The sequence below is a fragment of the Rhopalosiphum padi genome, chromosome 4, assembly GCF_020882245.1.
Source record: "Rhopalosiphum padi isolate XX-2018 chromosome 4, ASM2088224v1, whole genome shotgun sequence".
NCBI classification, from domain to species: Eukaryota; Metazoa; Arthropoda; class Insecta; order Hemiptera; family Aphididae; genus Rhopalosiphum; species Rhopalosiphum padi.
This window is the reverse complement of record NC_083600.1, coordinates 27,596,643-27,614,752: the sequence shown is the minus strand read 5'-3', so window position 1 is coordinate 27,614,752 and position 18,110 is coordinate 27,596,643. Positions and strand designations below refer to the sequence as shown.

General features: G+C 25.3%; 2 protein-coding genes across 4 annotated transcripts; both read left to right on the top strand.

Moving 5' to 3' along the window:
* Nucleotides 1-242: 242 nt before the first annotated feature.
* On the top strand, nt 243-14,401 carry LOC132930854 (phospholipid-transporting ATPase ABCA3-like). 3 transcript variants are annotated; one of them, XM_060996934.1, is made up of 23 exons: nt 243-538; nt 837-999; nt 1,731-3,379; nt 3,447-3,601; nt 3,667-3,822; nt 3,902-3,973; nt 4,510-4,648; nt 4,713-4,962; nt 5,767-6,078; nt 6,155-6,214; nt 6,571-6,635; nt 7,486-7,598; nt 8,489-8,723; nt 9,663-9,886; nt 9,946-10,228; nt 10,297-10,422; nt 10,510-10,725; nt 10,796-11,053; nt 11,120-11,361; nt 11,437-11,584; nt 12,198-12,408; nt 12,469-12,685; nt 14,004-14,401. In XM_060996934.1, exons 3-23 carry the CDS (start codon nt 1,744-1,746, stop codon nt 14,178-14,180), a joined length of 5,295 nt encoding a protein of 1,764 aa, XP_060852917.1. In that variant the 5' UTR covers nt 243-538; nt 837-999; nt 1,731-1,743; the 3' UTR covers nt 14,181-14,401. The 3 variants fall into 3 exon arrangements, with proteins under 3 accessions (XP_060852917.1, XP_060852919.1, XP_060852918.1); XM_060996935.1 differs by lacking the exon at nt 243-538 and adding an exon at nt 549-703; XM_060996936.1 differs by lacking the exon at nt 6,155-6,214.
* A 1,345-nt stretch (nt 14,402-15,746) lies between these two features.
* On the top strand, nt 15,747-17,518 carry LOC132930856 (zinc finger protein 706-like). The gene is made up of 3 exons (XM_060996939.1): nt 15,747-16,208; nt 16,324-16,473; nt 17,336-17,518. Exons 2-3 carry the CDS (start codon nt 16,330-16,332, stop codon nt 17,426-17,428), a joined length of 237 nt encoding a protein of 78 aa, XP_060852922.1. The 5' UTR covers nt 15,747-16,208; nt 16,324-16,329; the 3' UTR covers nt 17,429-17,518.
* Nucleotides 17,519-18,110: the final 592 nt, after the last annotated feature.

The following is an 18,110-nucleotide window of genomic DNA, read 5'->3' as shown; positions in this document are numbered from 1 at the left end:
TTCGATATTGTTCTTCGCTAAATATGTTCTGTACTTTAGTCATCATTAACTATTAAGTACGAAAACTATGGTATGGCGTAATTTTACAAGCTATAAAATGTATGATGATTAATGAGTCATAATATCTAGATAAATATAATGCATATATTTTTCAAAAATCGTAAAAAACATAAATAATTTCTATTTTACTCGGGTTAAAAATAGCGACCTTGGCGACTGCACGCAGCTTGTGACTCATTTCGGTAAGTATTTTCGTGTGAGTGGACGTATGTTTGTTTGAGTTGGGTCTTTAGTCTACTTATTCTGTATAGACCGTGGCTTGTGTTATTGTACTGTGATTATATATATATATATATATATATAACGCTTTCTGCCGTCAGCCGATATGACATATTATTATATCGGATATATCATCAATTTTCTTATCAGTTATATTATATATTTACCACAACGACATTGATTATTTGTAGTCGCGACTTACGAGTCGTACTCGTTATTGATTGCCGTGCATATTATTATATTTCGTATATTGGAAAATGTTAGTATTCCTAATCACTAATTAATAATTATTAATTAGCTATCACCGTAATTGATCAGCTCTTGGCATTCGAGACTAGTGTATTCTATGTTACTGACTATTGAGTAATGAGTATTGAGTTTGAGTAGTCGATACGTCGAGCTGTTACTCACTAGATTGTAGGCCGTAAGGTTCTATATTCTAAATAGTATTCAATTTTTCTCCAGTGCTTTTAATCATTTATATATTAAACATTATACGCTGCGTACAACGACAAATATTATTAGTTAAAATTGTATTTTAATTTTCGTTTTTCTAGCTACCATAGTTATGCGGCAGTACCTGTATCATATTCATTAAACGCGTCTGTTGGATGTAATTAAAGTTATTTACCTACCTAAATGAAATGTAATATCATACCGTCTGTACCGGGTCTATAATATTAACACCGAAGCGTCATTGTTGTTAACATCGGGTATTGGGTAAGTGCATTTTAATTTAACTAAATATCGAGAATCTTGATGTCGTTTTTTGTTGTAATTTAAAAATAAGTATACATAAGGGTCTTAAATTTTATTGGTAATTTATTTAAGCATTTTTTACACGTCATAATGTAATTTTAAATATTTAATAAGTGCACTTAATAAGATGCCATACCTGCTTACTAACGCATAACATACTAAAATGTAAGTTCAGCAGTTCCTATTTTGTGTGGTTAGCTTTAATACTAGAGTAAATTGATTGATTTACAAATAAAGTAAAAACATTTTCTGTATAGTCTTGTACGTTTTTTATGGTATTTTAATTCTCAAGCGAGTTATGCTTGTGAGCATGTAAAATATTAATATTTAAAAATGCCCATAATGTGCCTTCTTAATATTGAACATCAATATTCAGTAGGTGGATCTTAACAATATTTTATTTTTAATATTAATATTTTATAATTTTACATACTCATTATTTGTTTACAAATTTAAATCCAGGAAAGCTCAGATAATAAATAATGTTATCATCTAAGTTTGATATGTCAATTCACTTTAATATTAAGCTATTTACATAGGTAAATAAAATAAGGATATGCTTGTATGTCATCCTCTTAGAGAGAATAATTAAAATAATATTGTATAAATTCTTATTTTTAATTTCTGTTGACAATAAATTAGATTGTATTAATATACTAAGAATATATTATATATGTATATTTTTTTTTCAGAAAATAAATAAAGATGATGTGGTTAAAGATTAAAGTACTTTTATGGAAAAGTTTACAACTACGAAAAAGACATTGGTTTAGTACTATAATTGAAATAATAGTACCGTGTTTGTTATTTTTGTTGATCAATTATGTAAAAACAAAATTTTCAAATGATAAAACATCTGGACCAACAATTATAAACCAAACTATACCAAGCCCTGTTCCTGAAGACTCTTTATATCTAATTTTTAGAAGTATCCACTCAACGGGACATTTTATCTATACTCCCCAAACCAAGGAAACAGAACAGATCATGGATATAGTTCAAAAAAATTTGGACATTGCGTACGATAACATTGAAACAGCTATTAATGAAGATGATATGATAAACAAATTCAAAATAAAATTCAATAACACTGATGGTTATAGTAGTATTATGGGATTTGGTATTGTTTTTGAAGAAACTTTAAAATCTCAAGCTCTAAAGTACAAGATAAGAAGCACAAATGAATTATGGCTAACAGATCATTTATTTCCTCCATATGAAATACCAGGGCCTATGGATTATGGTGATGAATACCTAAATTATGGATTTTTAGCATTACAATTAACCATAGACAAGGCTTTTATTTTGATGAGTGCCAATAATAAAAATGGTCTTAATTTAAGTGATTATAACTTAGAAATTCAGTCGTACCCTTATGCAAGTTACTTAAAGGATTCAACATTTCAAGAACTATTTAATATGTTCTTGCCGTTATTCACTATTTTAAGTTTTTTGTTAATGTGTTCTCATACAATTAAGAGAGTTGTCGAAGAAAAAGATTCAGGCGTAAAAGAGTTAATGAAAATTATGGGTCTTAAACCATGGATGATATGGACCGGATGGATATTACATAATTTTTTTATATATGCTATATCAATCACATTTATTACTTATATTACCTGTTTTGAAACACCTTTTGGTCAAGCAAAGTTATTAAATTATACAAATCCATTACTCTTGTGGATTTTTTTAATGATGTATATGATTGCTGGAATATTTTTTTGTTTTGCAATTAGTAGTTTATTCAATCGACCATTAATTGCTTTGATTGTTGGTAGTAGTGTATGGTGTCTCACTTACACTGTACCTAAAAACTTTGTGAAACCTTCTACAAGCATTTTAATTCAAACATTATTCACATTATTTCCAAATTTTGCAGTATCGAGAGCTTATATAGCAATATCGTCACTTGAAACTCAAGGAAAAGGTCTTCAATTCTCCACTTTATTCACTGCTGCAAAAGGCGGTAACAGTTTTTCTGTTGGTTTTATTTTAATGATGTTTGTTATTGATTGTTTCCTGTATGGATTTTTTGCTTGGTACATTGACTCAGTCATGCCAGGAAAATTTGGTGTTGCAAAACCATTTTATTTCTTCTGTAAATGGTCGAAAAATAAGACTGAAAATAATGTAATGGTTCCCATTAGTAAAAGCAACAGTAGGCTTTTTGAAAAACCTCCTGATAATTATGAAGTTGGAATTAGTGTACAAAACTTACATAAACGTTTTGGAAATTTCTATGCAGTTAATGGAGTAAATTTGGATTTATATAAGGGGCAAATTACTGCTCTTTTAGGCCATAATGGTGCTGGAAAAACAACTACAATGTCAATTATTACTGGTAGTTTTTGTATTTTATAATAATTATTATTTTATATAACTACATTAATTTAATTATTTTATTAAAGGTTTATTTTCTCCTACATATGGTACTATAAATGTTAATGGAAATGATTTATTTAGTAACATTGACGATTTTAGACAAAATCTCGGTTTATGTCCTCAACATAATTTACTTTTCTCTTATTTGACTACTTTGGATCATTTAATATTTTTTGGAATGGTATGTATTAAATGTTTACACTACAATATTTTAAAAATTGTAATATTTTTGTAAATTTAATTTAGTTGAAAGGTTTACCATTAAAAAATGCAAAATCAGAGGGTCTACATTTGCTTAAACTTTTAAATATATTGCAAAAGAAAAATGAACTAGTAAGTAATCTTTCTGGTGGAATGAAACGGAAGCTATCTCTTGCAATTGCGTTAGTTGGCAATCCTAAAGTAAGATTTTAATTTTAACTCTTGTGTTATTTTTTAATGTATAAGTAACTAGAAATAATATTTATTATTTGTTTTTCAGATATTAATATTAGATGAACCAACATCTGGAATGGATCCTGAATCTCGAAGAGAAATGTGGGATTTACTCTTGGTATGATAATCTATTTTATTTTAATTCCTTTAACTTTATTTATTAGATTTTGGTATATTCTTAATTAGCTTTTATTTGAAAATTAAATTATTTTCAGTAAATTTAACTACCTACATAATAATTATATTATCTAAATATCTTAATATCAACTTATAATAGACAGATTTTATTTACATAAAACTGTTAAAACAAATAAATACTAAAACTAGAGTATTAACCATTTTTTTTACAACTTTTAATATTACTTTTGTTATTTTTAACGAGCAGTGGCTTATAAATGTTTTTTTTATATGTTTACATGAGAAACATTAATGTATGTTCTTACCATTAATGTTTTTTCTTTATTTTATAGGGTTTTATGTTGTTAACAAACATATTTGTTATATTATATAACAGAGTTTGTTATATAGAACAGATAAAAACAAATTATTATGCTATAAACATTTTTATTTAAAATGTTTTGGTTTATCACTACCTTATACATTTTTAATATCATATATATTATTATATTATTATATATTTATATATTTTCTTAGTCTTTTAGAGGAACAAGAACTATTTTAATCACAACACATTTTATGGAAGAAGCTGATGTCCTTGGTGACAGGATTGCTATCATGGACCATGGACAAGTTAAATGTTATGGCTCTTCATTGTTTTTAAAAAAAGCTTATGGTAAGAAAAAAAATAATAAATTTAAACATTACAAAATAATCATACTTATCATAAAAATTAACAGGAACTGGTTATAATTTGACTATTGTAAAAGAAGAACCATGCAATGAGTCTAATATTATAGAAGCAATTAAAAAAATTATACCAGAAGCAGAAATTCAAAGCTCATTGACTGCTCAAGTTGTCATAAATTTACCCAATGATAATACTGATCAATTTCCAGATGTTTTTAGAATGCTAGAATTTAATAGAGAAAAATTCTCTATAAAAGGAATGGGTATATCTTGTACAACAATGGAAGAAGTTTTTCTTAAGTAATACATATTTTTAATAAGAAATTGTATATTTTACTATTTTAAGGTTAATATAATAATATAAATTAATATTACTATAAATTCAATGAATATAAATAAATAAACCTATACATGGAATTTCCAATCATTTAAATATTTTATGATAATTTTCCATTACTAAAATCTTGATTTACTACCATCAGTTTGATAAAATAGTTTTATGTATGTCTAGCAGATATTTCTGCCTGGTCTCAATTTGTATCATTTGTTAGAAATTCGTCGTACATAATAACAGTTTATTTAATATTTAATAAATGATTGTAAATGATTTTATTTTCAGTTTATAATTTGATTTATATTTAAAATATTCTAGAACATTAATTTTCAATACTATGAGGACACATTATGAGCATTTTTAAATATTATTATTTAACATATATTAAAATATCGTAAAAAATAGACAACAGGACATACATGATGTTCTTACCTTTAAGTTTGATAATGAACTATTTTTATCTAATATTAAGCTAAACACACAAAATTGGTTCTATTGAATGAAAATTTATTATCTAAAACATTTATAAGGAGACAACACATGTGTTTTTGGCATCCTTTTAATATTTTTACTTTTTATTCGAGTTTATATACGTTTTTGATAACTGATTACAAAGTATTGTTGACAATTAAAGGTACAAAAGTTATATCTGTTTAATTATTTATAAAATAAAAAGATTTTATGTGCACATGTAAATTTTATATAAATAGTTAAAAAAATTATATTTTTTAATATGTTATTTAAAAAATAAAAATATTTTTATCCTTTAGAGCTGAAAGAAATATACACAATGATGATGATGATATATCATCTATAAACACACCAGTTGATGCTGGTACTTACCAGTTGATAATTACCAAAGACGTTGATTGCAAAGTTGACCAAGTGACCAATCTAATTCAACAGTATGTGCCTGAATTTATTTTAATGGCCAACATGGAAATGCAAATTATATTTAATCTACCAGCTAGAAAAAGAAATCAATTTGCTGCTCTATTTTCTGCTCTTGAATTTCAAAAACAAAATTTCGGCTTGAAAAATGTTAAAATAACTAATTCAACTACAGGCGACATCTATCCAAAGTAATTTTTGAATATATTTTCATATAAAATTTTATATTAATTTATACTCCTATCAAATATATAAACTTTAATGTAGGATAGACAATAAAAAGAACTCGACATTGAATAATGATTTTGGTGACAACAATAACCAACGGTGAGAAGTTCATGCATGCATGTTATTTTTTATCCTGTCATTTGTCCTTTATTTCAATATTGTGTTAAACTGACTGTTGGTTGTTATTGTTCATTAATCACATGTTATTTAATATATATTATATTTAACGGTACAATTGTATTGTTTAGGAAATGTCATTTTTTCACTATAATTTGTAGTACTTTAATTGTAGTTAATCTATAGTAAATAATTTAAATCATTAACATTATTTATATAATTTACACATATTTATTTGTATTTCTTTAAATTGATTTATTGTAAATTTTGTATATACACATCACATGAGATTTATAAAATTAGAAGAAATATTACATTTAATTTTTTTTAATTTTTAGTTCAGTCGCAGCTGGAGATGATAGATTTGAACCAAAACAACCAATTAATAATGATGCCACACAAAGTAAATTATTTAAATTATTATATTCTAAAACAAAATTTAACATATTGTTTGTAAATAAGAAAAGCTTATCTTAAATTTCATTTTTTAAACTGCTTTAAACTAAAATAATAATTAAATTGTTTACTGATAGTTTTTTATAAGATATTGTGTATATAATCTTTGATATATATATAACTATCTACTACAATATTTTGATCCATGGACAAATCCCTGTACAAGATTCCCTTATTCATAGCTGGCATTTCCACGTTAGATGTTTTTTTATCAATATTCCATTTTATTAGTGAATATATCATTAATAGTATTATATTGTTAACTTAGTCACTTAGAATATTTTAAATATTTAAAAAGAAATAGCTTGTTATTGAATTACGAGAAATATATTCCTTTTCAATACACTTGTTAGTATAATACCTAATGTTGTAATTTTCAAAACATATGTCTTTAATACATTAATATGTCTTAATTTTGAACTTTTTATTTTTTTTAAAGCTATAAGATAATATTTAATTGGAACAAATAATTATTATTGAAATTCAAAAATTATAATTTTAAATAATATAATTCTGAGTAGACAAACTCACAAAAATATACAAGAATGATGGTTAAAAATATCTACAAAAAACTTAGATTGTTTAGTTTTTGTATTAGCATTATATTTAATTTTTTAATCTTGTCTCTATACCAAACTTAAAAAGCAGCAAATTTAAGTTTTAAATTGTATGAACATTATAAATATAATTAAAATTATATACAATACATATCTTATATTTTATAATATTGACTATTGTTATAATTTATTAGTTATTTTTAAATACTATTCATTAACTATCATATATATATTTTTTAGCTTTGATGCCAAAGTATACAAACGGAATAAATTTAATGAAAAATCAGTTCAAAGTATTGTTGGAAAAAAAAGCCATTTATACATATAGAAGATGGCTTTTGTCATTATTTTTTGTAAGTTTTAATTATGTTTTTTTATTTAAACTAAAACAATTAAATGTAATATCAATAGTCAATTGTATTATTACTAATTATTAGTAACTATTAAATAGTGTTGTTTATTTACCATATTATGTAGAATGAGTATCTTATCGTCAAATTTGACATTGTAGCAACTAAAGTGTAGTGGATATGTTAAGTTTTAATTCAGTCATAAGTTATTATAATACAAAGAATATATAATTTAATTTGGAACATTGATTTATAATTAACTGAGATAGTATAAATAGAGGATATTCATTCTTAAATTAAAATTACATACTATGAAAACAAACAATTTTACACATATTATACTTTATTTATTTTTAGTTTGTTTAAGGACAACTTTTGAGGAACTATGTATTAAGTTTTAAGCCTTAAATATTAAAATTGAAAATTTTATAAATTGTTAACTAGTTTGTAATGTTAAAATTTTTTAAATAGTTTCAATATATTTTTAATATATTTGTATTTCTATAAGAACAGTTGATGAATAAAGTATCTTGTATTAAATTTTTTGATTCAGTAAAAAAATTGTAAATATTCATAAAAGGCAAATAAAAATATTTCCTGTTAAGAAAATGCCAACATAAATATTAAAAGGGAATCCCATTTGCTAACAGATTTATTTTGAAGTTGAAGATTATTATTACATAAGTCATAATTTTTTTTTCGTTTGTAAAATATTAATGATTAGTATTTCATAATTTATTACACTACATATTTATTAAACACAAAATAATTTCTATAAAGTAAAGACTAAGGTTGTTTGGTGTCGAGACGAAAAATACTGTAATATGTGTAAGCAGGGCTAAACTAAACAAAAAGTTTTTTATAATTATTAATTCTATTCTTATTTTTTCCAGGGTATCGGACCAATTCTGTTGGGCTTGTTAATTATTAAATCAACAAGTTATTTAGTCAATCAATCTGTTGTTTCCCAAGCATTAAATATATCATTAAGCACCTATAAGGATAGTAGTGTATATTACCGTGCTGGAGATAATTCTTCTGAGAATTTGGAACCAATGTTTGTGGCTATTTCTAAATTAAATAAAGCTACTGTTAATGAAACATCATCAGAAAACAATATAATTAATGGTAAAATTAATATAATCATTGCTCATATACATGGTATATGTATCTTACTTCATAATAAAACAAACATAACAGCGTATTATGTATCATATAAAATAAAACATTTACAATTTTGGGAATTTTTATAAGCTTTTATAAGCCCTGATTATTCTTTGTTCCCAAAACACTTAACATTACCTAAATTTAGAATATGATAAACATATTACAATTATTTTTGGATTAGCCTTTATTATTATTACAATTTAAATTGTATTTAAACCATGAGCATTATTGTTTTAATAATTGTATAATAATACATTGTGCCTGTTCTCAATTAATTGCTTTTTCAATTATCATATGCTAACTTTTTTTAGTTTTTTTAATATTAGTTTACAGTATAATTATTAAAATGATATAAATTATATATTAATTTATTAAAATGGATTGGAATGAAATGGTCACATTTTAAATTACAAAACAATATAAAACAATACAAAACTAACGTCCATAACCTTGGCTTACCCACTTTCCCCAATAAAATTCAATTGTATACCAAAAAATAGTCATTTGGTTTTCAACATAAGCCAGTTATTTTTATATTTATATGATTAATTTTCAATTAGGTAGGCCAAGTTCAGGTAGCCTATCCACTTTATCCGACCCATTCCAAAAATATGTCAAAAAAAAAAATACTAATTTTTGGTATATATTTAGAGTTTATTAAGTAAAATGAGAGACAAATTTGCGGACGTATAAAACTGCTGAATAAATTGAGTAAAAGTTATATAGAAGATACATTAGAGTTACATTTTTATAGGAATAAACATTCTATTTTTTTATGTATAATACTTATATTATATGTTAACAATAAATATCATACCACTGCTCAGTAAAAATATCGTTAATTTAGAATACATTTTTACTTGGAAATTAGAATTAATAAATTAAAATTGTGTTTAATAGATCTATTAAAAATGTGCAAAGATGATGTGTTTAACTACAGAACAAATCTTATGATTGCTGGTGACTTTAACAAAACAAAATCAACTGTTATATACAATAATATAGCTATTCATACTCCAGCAATTGCAGTAAATCTTTATTCTAATGCTCTATTACAGAAGTTGTCAGGAAATAATGATTCATTTATTTCAACTGTTAATGAACCAATTCATATGGATAAAATTGTAAGATATTTGTCGTAATTAAATATACAGTTAAGATATAATTTTTTTTTTTTTTCTAGAATATATGTGATGAAACACTTGGGGTGGCTCTAGTGTTTCTTTGGATAACTACTTTCACACCTGGTTTATTGTATTTAATAGGATATTTCATAGCATTACCATTAAATGAAAGAGTAAGTGGCATTAAACACCTACAAATGATGACTAAACTTTCACCGATCATGTATTGGGTTACTTGTTTCATTTGGGACTATTTTTGTTATATAATTGTGGTTTTATCAACATTGGTTGGTATGTATTTGATGGATATAAACAACTTATTGACTGATTTTAATGACATTGGTAAGTTAATTTAGTATAAAGTTTAAACCAAGTTTATTTAATGTATAATTAAAATATGATTTTTACAGGTGTTCTATTAACATTACTACTTATTTATGGATGGAGTGCAATATTCTATGCATATGTTTATAGCTATTTTAAAAAAACGTTAGTCAGTTCCATGTTATTGTTCATTGCAATTAATTTTATAATAGGTATTTTATATATATATTTTAACATTTTTAAAATTAGCAATTATTATCTGTTAATTATTCATAATTTTGTTGTTTATTTGTTTACAGGAATGTTCCTAAATACTGGGTTGTATATTTTAAAAGACTTAATAAGAGAGTATAATAAAATAAATTCCTTTAACACATTAAATTTAATAAGGTTGAGTGTTTTAATTATTCCACATTTTGCATATTCATCATGTATATCAGGATTTATTCAAATAGCATGGGAAAACAACATGTGCAAAGTGTGTAAATCACCTTTTATAGTTGAAAAATGTAAAAGTAAGTTTTTAATTTTTTTTTATTTTATACTAACTAAGATTTATAATCTTTATTTACTTGAACATTTTAGGTATTGAACGAAAAAGTTATTTTGTTTTCAAGTCCGATAAAAATCCGAATGGAATATTAGAAGAAACTTTATTTTTATTATTTAGTAGCATACTGTACATAGTCATTATATTATTATTTGATTATAAAATATTTCATCGATTATATCAGTTTGTTTTTAATGAAATCATTGGTACTGGTGTTAGTTATAAAGATGTAAATGAAGATCCAGATGTTGGTGGTGAAAGAGACAAAGTCGATGCAGCCAAAACGCATTCTAGTAATTGAAAATGCTAGCAAACAAGTCACTTATAAAATTTAATTAAACTGTACGTTTTTATGTTAGGTAATGCTTCCTCACCATTATTGCTGGTTGATGACTTGGTTAAAAAGTTTAGTTTTAAATTTACTGGTGTCAGGGGTATAAGTTTTGCCGTTTCACCTGGTGAATGTTTTGGCTTACTTGGTGTGAATGGCGCAGGTAAAACAACTACATTCCGAATTTTAACTGGTGATACATTTCCTTCAAAAGGTGACGCTTCTATCCTGACAGATAAGTTGTACAAACTCAGCTCTAACATAAATCAAGTTAGTATAAAAATAGAATACTTTTTTAAGATTAAATAAATGTTTATAAAAATTAATTATAATAATGTTATATAGTATGTTTCTTTGATTGGTTATTGTCCTCAATTTGATGCAATAAATGATCAACTTACTGGAAGAGAAACCTTAAATCTAATGGCAATTTTAAGAGGAATACCGCCTACAAACACTAAAAAACATGTTGATAAATGGATCAAACTATTAGGTATGTAAAATAAAATATTAGAAGTATTTTTTGAAATATAGTTTTTATTAATTACCTATATTGTTTATTTATTAAAAGTAAAAGTTTATATTTTTATAATTCTAATCATCTTATAAGTCATATCTGATTCATATATTTAAGAGTTTAAGAGTACCCAAACTCTGGCATGCATACTGAGCCGCCGACAACTGTCAGACCCCCCGGGCTAGATCAGAAGCCCTGTGATTGGTTGGCATTATACGACCGCCGTCATTGATTGTCGGAGTCACTATGTATAAACATGTGTCGGTACATCAAAGCACTCCCCGTAGCAAAATACATGCGCGAATAGAACTGGTTTTTGTCCGAGCGACTGGGCACTCTTAACCTGAACAGGATTAATTGCTTATAATACAGTGTAAATTATATTTCATTATTTGTAATAGTAAACAAAATAAAATAATAATTAATAACCATATTTTTGAAAAATTATAACTTCCCTAAAGATCATATTAGATGTTGACATTTTTTTTATTATAGATAGATACCTACCTAATCATATACTGATTATCTTGAAAACTTCAAAATTTTTAAACTATTAATGTTTTACTTTTTATTATTATCATTGTTATAGGTCTTGAAGAATATAAAGATCGGCTCTGTGGAAATTATAGTGGTGGTAATAAGAGAAAATTAAACACTGCAATGGCATTAATTGGAGATCCTCCTGTTGTATTTTTGGATGAACCCACTAGTGGAGTAGACCCTGTAGCAAGGCGTAATTTATGGCAACTATTAGCTGCTAGTCAAAGAGGTGGACAAGCTGTTGTACTTACATCACATAGGTAAGACAAATTGTATGTAATATTGATATTGATTTTTAATTATTTGATTTACTTAAATAGTATGGATGAATGTGAAGCACTTTGCAACCGTTTGACAATAATGGTAGATGGTGTAATGAAATGTATTGGTAATATACAATATTTAAAAAATCGGTATGGACAAGGATTTACAATAATGATAAAACTACGTTATATTGAAAATTTCAATGTTACTGATCTAAAATCTGATATAGAACGTCAGTTTGCTCCTGATATAAATTTAAAAGATGAGCATAAGGTGAGCTTGATCTATTACACTTATATTGTATTAAAGTAACTTCATTCTAATATAGTAGTGTGCATAGGTGCAATTAGGGGGGGATGGAGGGGCTAAACCCCCTCAAATACCATGTAGAACTTTATATTATTATATTGATAAATAAAAAAAAAAATTTGTGATTACTACTAAAAAAATGAATAAATGAAATTTTTGTTATTGATTTTGAATAACAATATTATAATCTCGGTCTTAGATAAGTCTATTACGTCTGGAGTCTAGAACTTGCTTATTATAGCGCGACACAATTGTTTATAATTATCAATAAACAAAATATTATCAATGAGAGGATATTTCTGAGAGGCAGTGATTGAAAATTATATGGGAGGGGCTGAAGTCCCCAAAATTTTTACTCTAATTATGTCTATGGTGGTGTGGCATCACTAGTATCCTAGAGAACCAAAAATAAAAAAAATGTATATATTTACAATATTTATTGCAATTAATTATTGTATAAAGGATTATTTATCTAATTATTTATTATTGTACTTGAACTTTTTGTCCAAATAATTTTAACATTAACCAATTCACTTCTGCACAAATTTTATGTATTTGGTGGGTCCTACAACCCCACATGATCTTAATTATCTTATGTAAATGATTTCCATCTTTTAATTCATTGCATTTTTTCAATTTTTATACTTTATAATTTATAATGATATTTTTACCAAAATTAATAAGCTTTAAATTGGTTACCAATGAGAAATTGTATTTGAACATAGATATGTTTTTAGGGTGGATACAACTTTTTTTTTCTGACTGTAACTGATTTTGCGTTATGTTATTTATTGAAATCTGTTACTATAGCAACTGAATACCCAACATCCTTGGCGACTTAGCGAGGATCTAAATATTGATTTAAAATCTATTTGTGTCCAAGAATTCATATGGTTTGTAGTTTATAATCAAAAATATCTATGATTCCTCAATTTTCTAAATAAAGGAAAAACATCTAGTGACATACTACCATTAGTACTACTTTTTTAAATTTATGTTCCTTGAAGTATTCATAGCAAGAAACTGTTGCTAAATTTGGTTCAAAATAGAGTATCACTGTAAAAAAAGCTTTAAAACCTTTGTTCTAATTTCACCTTTCTAAACAATATTAAAATGAAACAAATTTTGTAAATTAATATATTTTCATTAAACAATTTAAGATAATATATAATCAAGTTGGTTTTGTATTTCATACAGAAGATGAATTAAACTAAAATTATTAAAATAAAATAATTTCTTTTTGTATGTATGTATTGATATTAACATGTCATTTATATTGCAGGGTTTATTGCATTATCATATTACTAATCCAAATATACCACTGTCAGAGATATTTGGTCAGATGAAAGCAATTAAAGAAAATTATACTGCAATTGAAGACTATACTGTTAGTGACACAACTCTTGAACAAGTATTCATTGCATTTGCAAAAAAACAGGCAGTTTTAAATACAACATAAGGTCTTGTTAGTTGTTTATATTACTTACATACATTTTTAATAATTCAAATTTACTTTGTGTAGTTCTTGTATTATTTTTATTTTAGTATTAAACATAGAGTTCCTTAACTTTAAAAACAAAATTGATTTTTTAAATCTAAAATTTTTTATTTTTTCTAAGTATTATTTATGTATTTAAATAAGGTGTGTTATAACAAAATAAATTAAAAATTCAAAGAGGCTAGTGATAAAATATGTTCTATAATCCTGTTATTGGATGTAAATAATTGGGATTATTTAAGTTTTTTATTAAAACTATAACCTAATTACTTAAGCATTTATGGTATATTTTACTATTTACTAATATTTTAAATTACTTTTATAATAACCTTAAATAATTAAAACATAAAAAATTGTACTTTACACCACACTCAATGTGGTGGTTTAAATATTTTATTCAAGATGTCTAATATTTTACTTTTAAACTTTAAAATTATATGATAAAGTGAAGTAAAATTGTTATTTGTCTATAATTATAATTTTGCACTATGTGATATCTAAGCTATTGTATCTATCAATAAATATGTTAATAGATACAAATTTTTGTTTTTTTTTTGAAATTATGTATTTGATTTATACCAATTGCCTATTGATTCAATTATTTAAAATTATTTTTTTACTTAAAATCAAATTATCTTTTAGTAGGTAAAAAATTGGACAAAATAATTCAATAATATTTTAATGTCTAATTCATTATTTATATATGATTTAGTTTTAGTTATTCTTTCTTTGGTTTTATTTTTATTTTTTTCATTTTCAATGATCAATTTATACAGATACATATGTTCCTACAGACTACAGAGTGATAATAATAATAATGATTATTGATCATGTCAAAATAGATTTATTGTGTCTTGTAGTTTTAATAATAATGGGTACTATATTATGTCTATGTGCAACAAAAATCGTAGCATACAATACATACACGATAGATACCTATAATTCAGTATAATATAAATATTTATAAGCTGCTGTGTCTTACACAGTAATCAGTATTAGTACAGAAATGATAATTATCTATGAATTAATCTAGTCTGTGCCGAGTGCAAGAAAATAGAAAATAATATGACAACAACCGTACGAATCGGTTAGATTGGCATAGCGGCGAAAATTAGAAAATCAGGGGTTCTCCGTATTTTTATATTATTACTAAATACATCAAAAAACCCACAATTGTCACAAAACATTTTAATTATTTCCAAACTGATATTGCGTTATTAATATAAAAGAAAATTAAATTAATTAAATATTAATTTATGTCTAGGCCCCTATTAGTTCATTAGTTAAAATGAATGCTCTACGAAGTATACAAACAAAATAATTTACTCGACAAAATTACCAAAATCAACTTTTCGTTTATTTTTTTCATAATGATTTATTTAAATTTATACATTAATTCTAAATTTTAAAGTATTTCATTTCGCCATAAACGTCTATACGTTTACCTTATGGTCCTTAGGTAGTAATATGGGCGTACCGGTATTATCAATAGTTTATTATTACGAATAATGCATCGGGCACTTTTCCCGAAACCATGGAATAAACCTACAGAATAACAGATTACAGACATCAGTTTCAGTAGACAGTTGTGGTGACTGCTGGCGGTCCTCGTCCGAGATATTTTGTAGTGGTGAATGGTGATAACGGCACGGACGTCGGACGACTCGTGAGCGTGACTCGGGACGAGTGAAAATCGGACAGATTGACGTTGTAAAACGTTTCGCGTTTCATTGTTTCGTACCAAATTTCCTTCCGTTCACCCACGACTATACGGCGGTCAGCAGCCACGAGTCACGACCTACCAAAATCAGTAACGAATCACAATTCGCAGTGACGTGCTATCCGATCGTACGATTTCATTGCGATTTTCCAACAGTGGTCTAACAACTCGGTGTTCGAACGTCGGGGACAGCTAAACCAGTGGCTGCCATTTCGACTACCATTGGATACAGTTGATAGTATTAAAGTGTCGACCATTTTTTCACGTCGGTAAGTGTGTTTAGACAACATAACTAACCTAATAAAAGATGTATAATTTACCTATTCAACAGCCGTGCGCTTTGGTTTTCTAATATTTCATTACTATTTAAATTTTTATCATTAGTTTACCATGGCTCGGGGACAACAAAAAGTGCAGTCGCAGGCGAAGGCCGCCGAAAAACAAGCCAAGATGAAGAAGCAACAGGGTCATAGTGCCAACGAACAGAAAAAGGCTGCGCAGAAAGCGTTGATTCACGTTTGCTCTGTTTGTAAAGTAAGCTACTTTTGTAATATTTGTATGTACATTTGATTAAAGTTTCTTAGTATAGTGCAGGTATGTATTATTATTAGGGTGCAATTATTTGTAAATAATAATAAATCTTTACTTCTATATACATCTTGATTGTTTGATAACTCCAATAAATATTTTAAAAATATTGAAATCAATAAACACCATTACTAAAATTACCACTCAATTGCTTAATAGAAAATAGAAAATTATAAAGGTATATATAAATATATATTATTAATTATTTTATGATAATATAGTTTTTGTTATTAATTTTAATCTACCTTAGTGATTTGTTCTTTTTTTATTGTCAAACCGAGTAAGGGCCAATTGTACTGTCTCCGATTAAACTGTGACTTTAATCGGAGACGGTACAACTGGGAGAAAAATGTTCAGAGTACTCGAATAATTAAAATATTTAAATTTTAATAATATTTCATAATTTAATGGTACACTCTGAAAAATAAATAATGTTTAGCTTGTAGCATTAGAAAAATATGCTATTTCTGATATAAACATTTTAAATTGCATTAGTTCCCTCAAAAGTAATAGTCTCACATCTTTTTATGTTTTTTTCTAATTTTTAACACTAAAGGCTATAATGTTTTACTATTTGTATAAAAAGAAGACATGGATAGATTGTCAATATAACTCTTAAGTTTATTAGTTCATGCTGAACTGTTTTATATGAAAATAATTTTTAAAATAAAAGATTTATATATTATAATTATGTTTAGTTATTATTATTTACTTATGTATTTATTGCAATAAATAATACTAGGTATTTAGTATAATTATTTAATGTAATTCATTGTAAATAATTATGTATATAAAATTTTATTTTTAGGCTCAAATGCCAGATCCTAAAACGTATAAACAACACTTTGAAAACAAACACCCTAAAAATGATATGCCTGAAGAATTGAAAGCTGTTTCATGAATGTATAATGATCGATTAAATTGTATTTAATCACGTGTAAAAACAAATGAATACCTAAACTATAAGTAATATTAAAGTTTTTTTAAATGATTGATGTGTTTTATTTTTATTTTTTAATTTACAGTGTAGAAAGTATCAGTTTTTTCTTTACCTTTAGGTAATTAAATCTATAGTAATTTAGACTTACAAAGGTCTTTACTTTATACCTCCATTTTAAGTTCCAAAAACCAAGTTTGAATAAAAATTAATAAGGTGTTGTTGATTTTTAGTGATCTTGTCGGTAAGCAATACACATTCTAATAAATTAAGTAATTTTTTCAACCTTTTTTATGTTATTTGTTTTAAGTTATTGTGTATTTATATTTTGTTAGAAAAATGACAAAAATTCAAACTTATATTTCTGTTAATGCCAAGCTAACACAGGATCTACCAACAGCGGTCACAATATAAATATATATTTTAATGTTTGTATAAGATGCCTTTTTTAAAGGTTTTTTATTATAATTTAACATAATTTAAAATTAATATCTAAATTTATATATCTGTAATAAGTAGTAGTCATAAATCAAAAAATCAAGTATGACTCACAGACATCATTTTTAAATTATTAATATATTATATGAAATTAATAATACAAAATTAAAAAACTAATACATTTATCATTTTTGCTTTTGTCTAGGAT

What these genes read in the sequence shown, in the direction of transcription:
- LOC132930856 (XM_060996939.1), top strand. Translation starts at nt 16,330, where the DNA reads ATGGCTCGGGGACAACAAAAAGTGCAGTCGCAGGCGAAGGCCGCCGAA. An exon ending in ACGTTTGCTCTGTTTGTAAA is followed by an intron (nt 16,474 to 17,335) that starts GTAAGCTACTTT and finishes TTTTATTTTTAG; the next exon opens with GCTCAAATGCCAGATCCTAA.
- LOC132930854 (XM_060996934.1), top strand. Translation starts at nt 1,744, where the DNA reads ATGATGTGGTTAAAGATTAAAGTACTTTTATGGAAAAGTTTACAACTA. An exon ending in AAATGTGGGATTTACTCTTG is followed by an intron (nt 3,974 to 4,509) that starts GTATGATAATCT and finishes ATATTTTCTTAG; the next exon opens with TCTTTTAGAGGAACAAGAAC. An exon ending in TGCAATTAATTTTATAATAG is followed by an intron (nt 10,423 to 10,509) that starts GTATTTTATATA and finishes ATTTGTTTACAG; the next exon opens with GAATGTTCCTAAATACTGGG.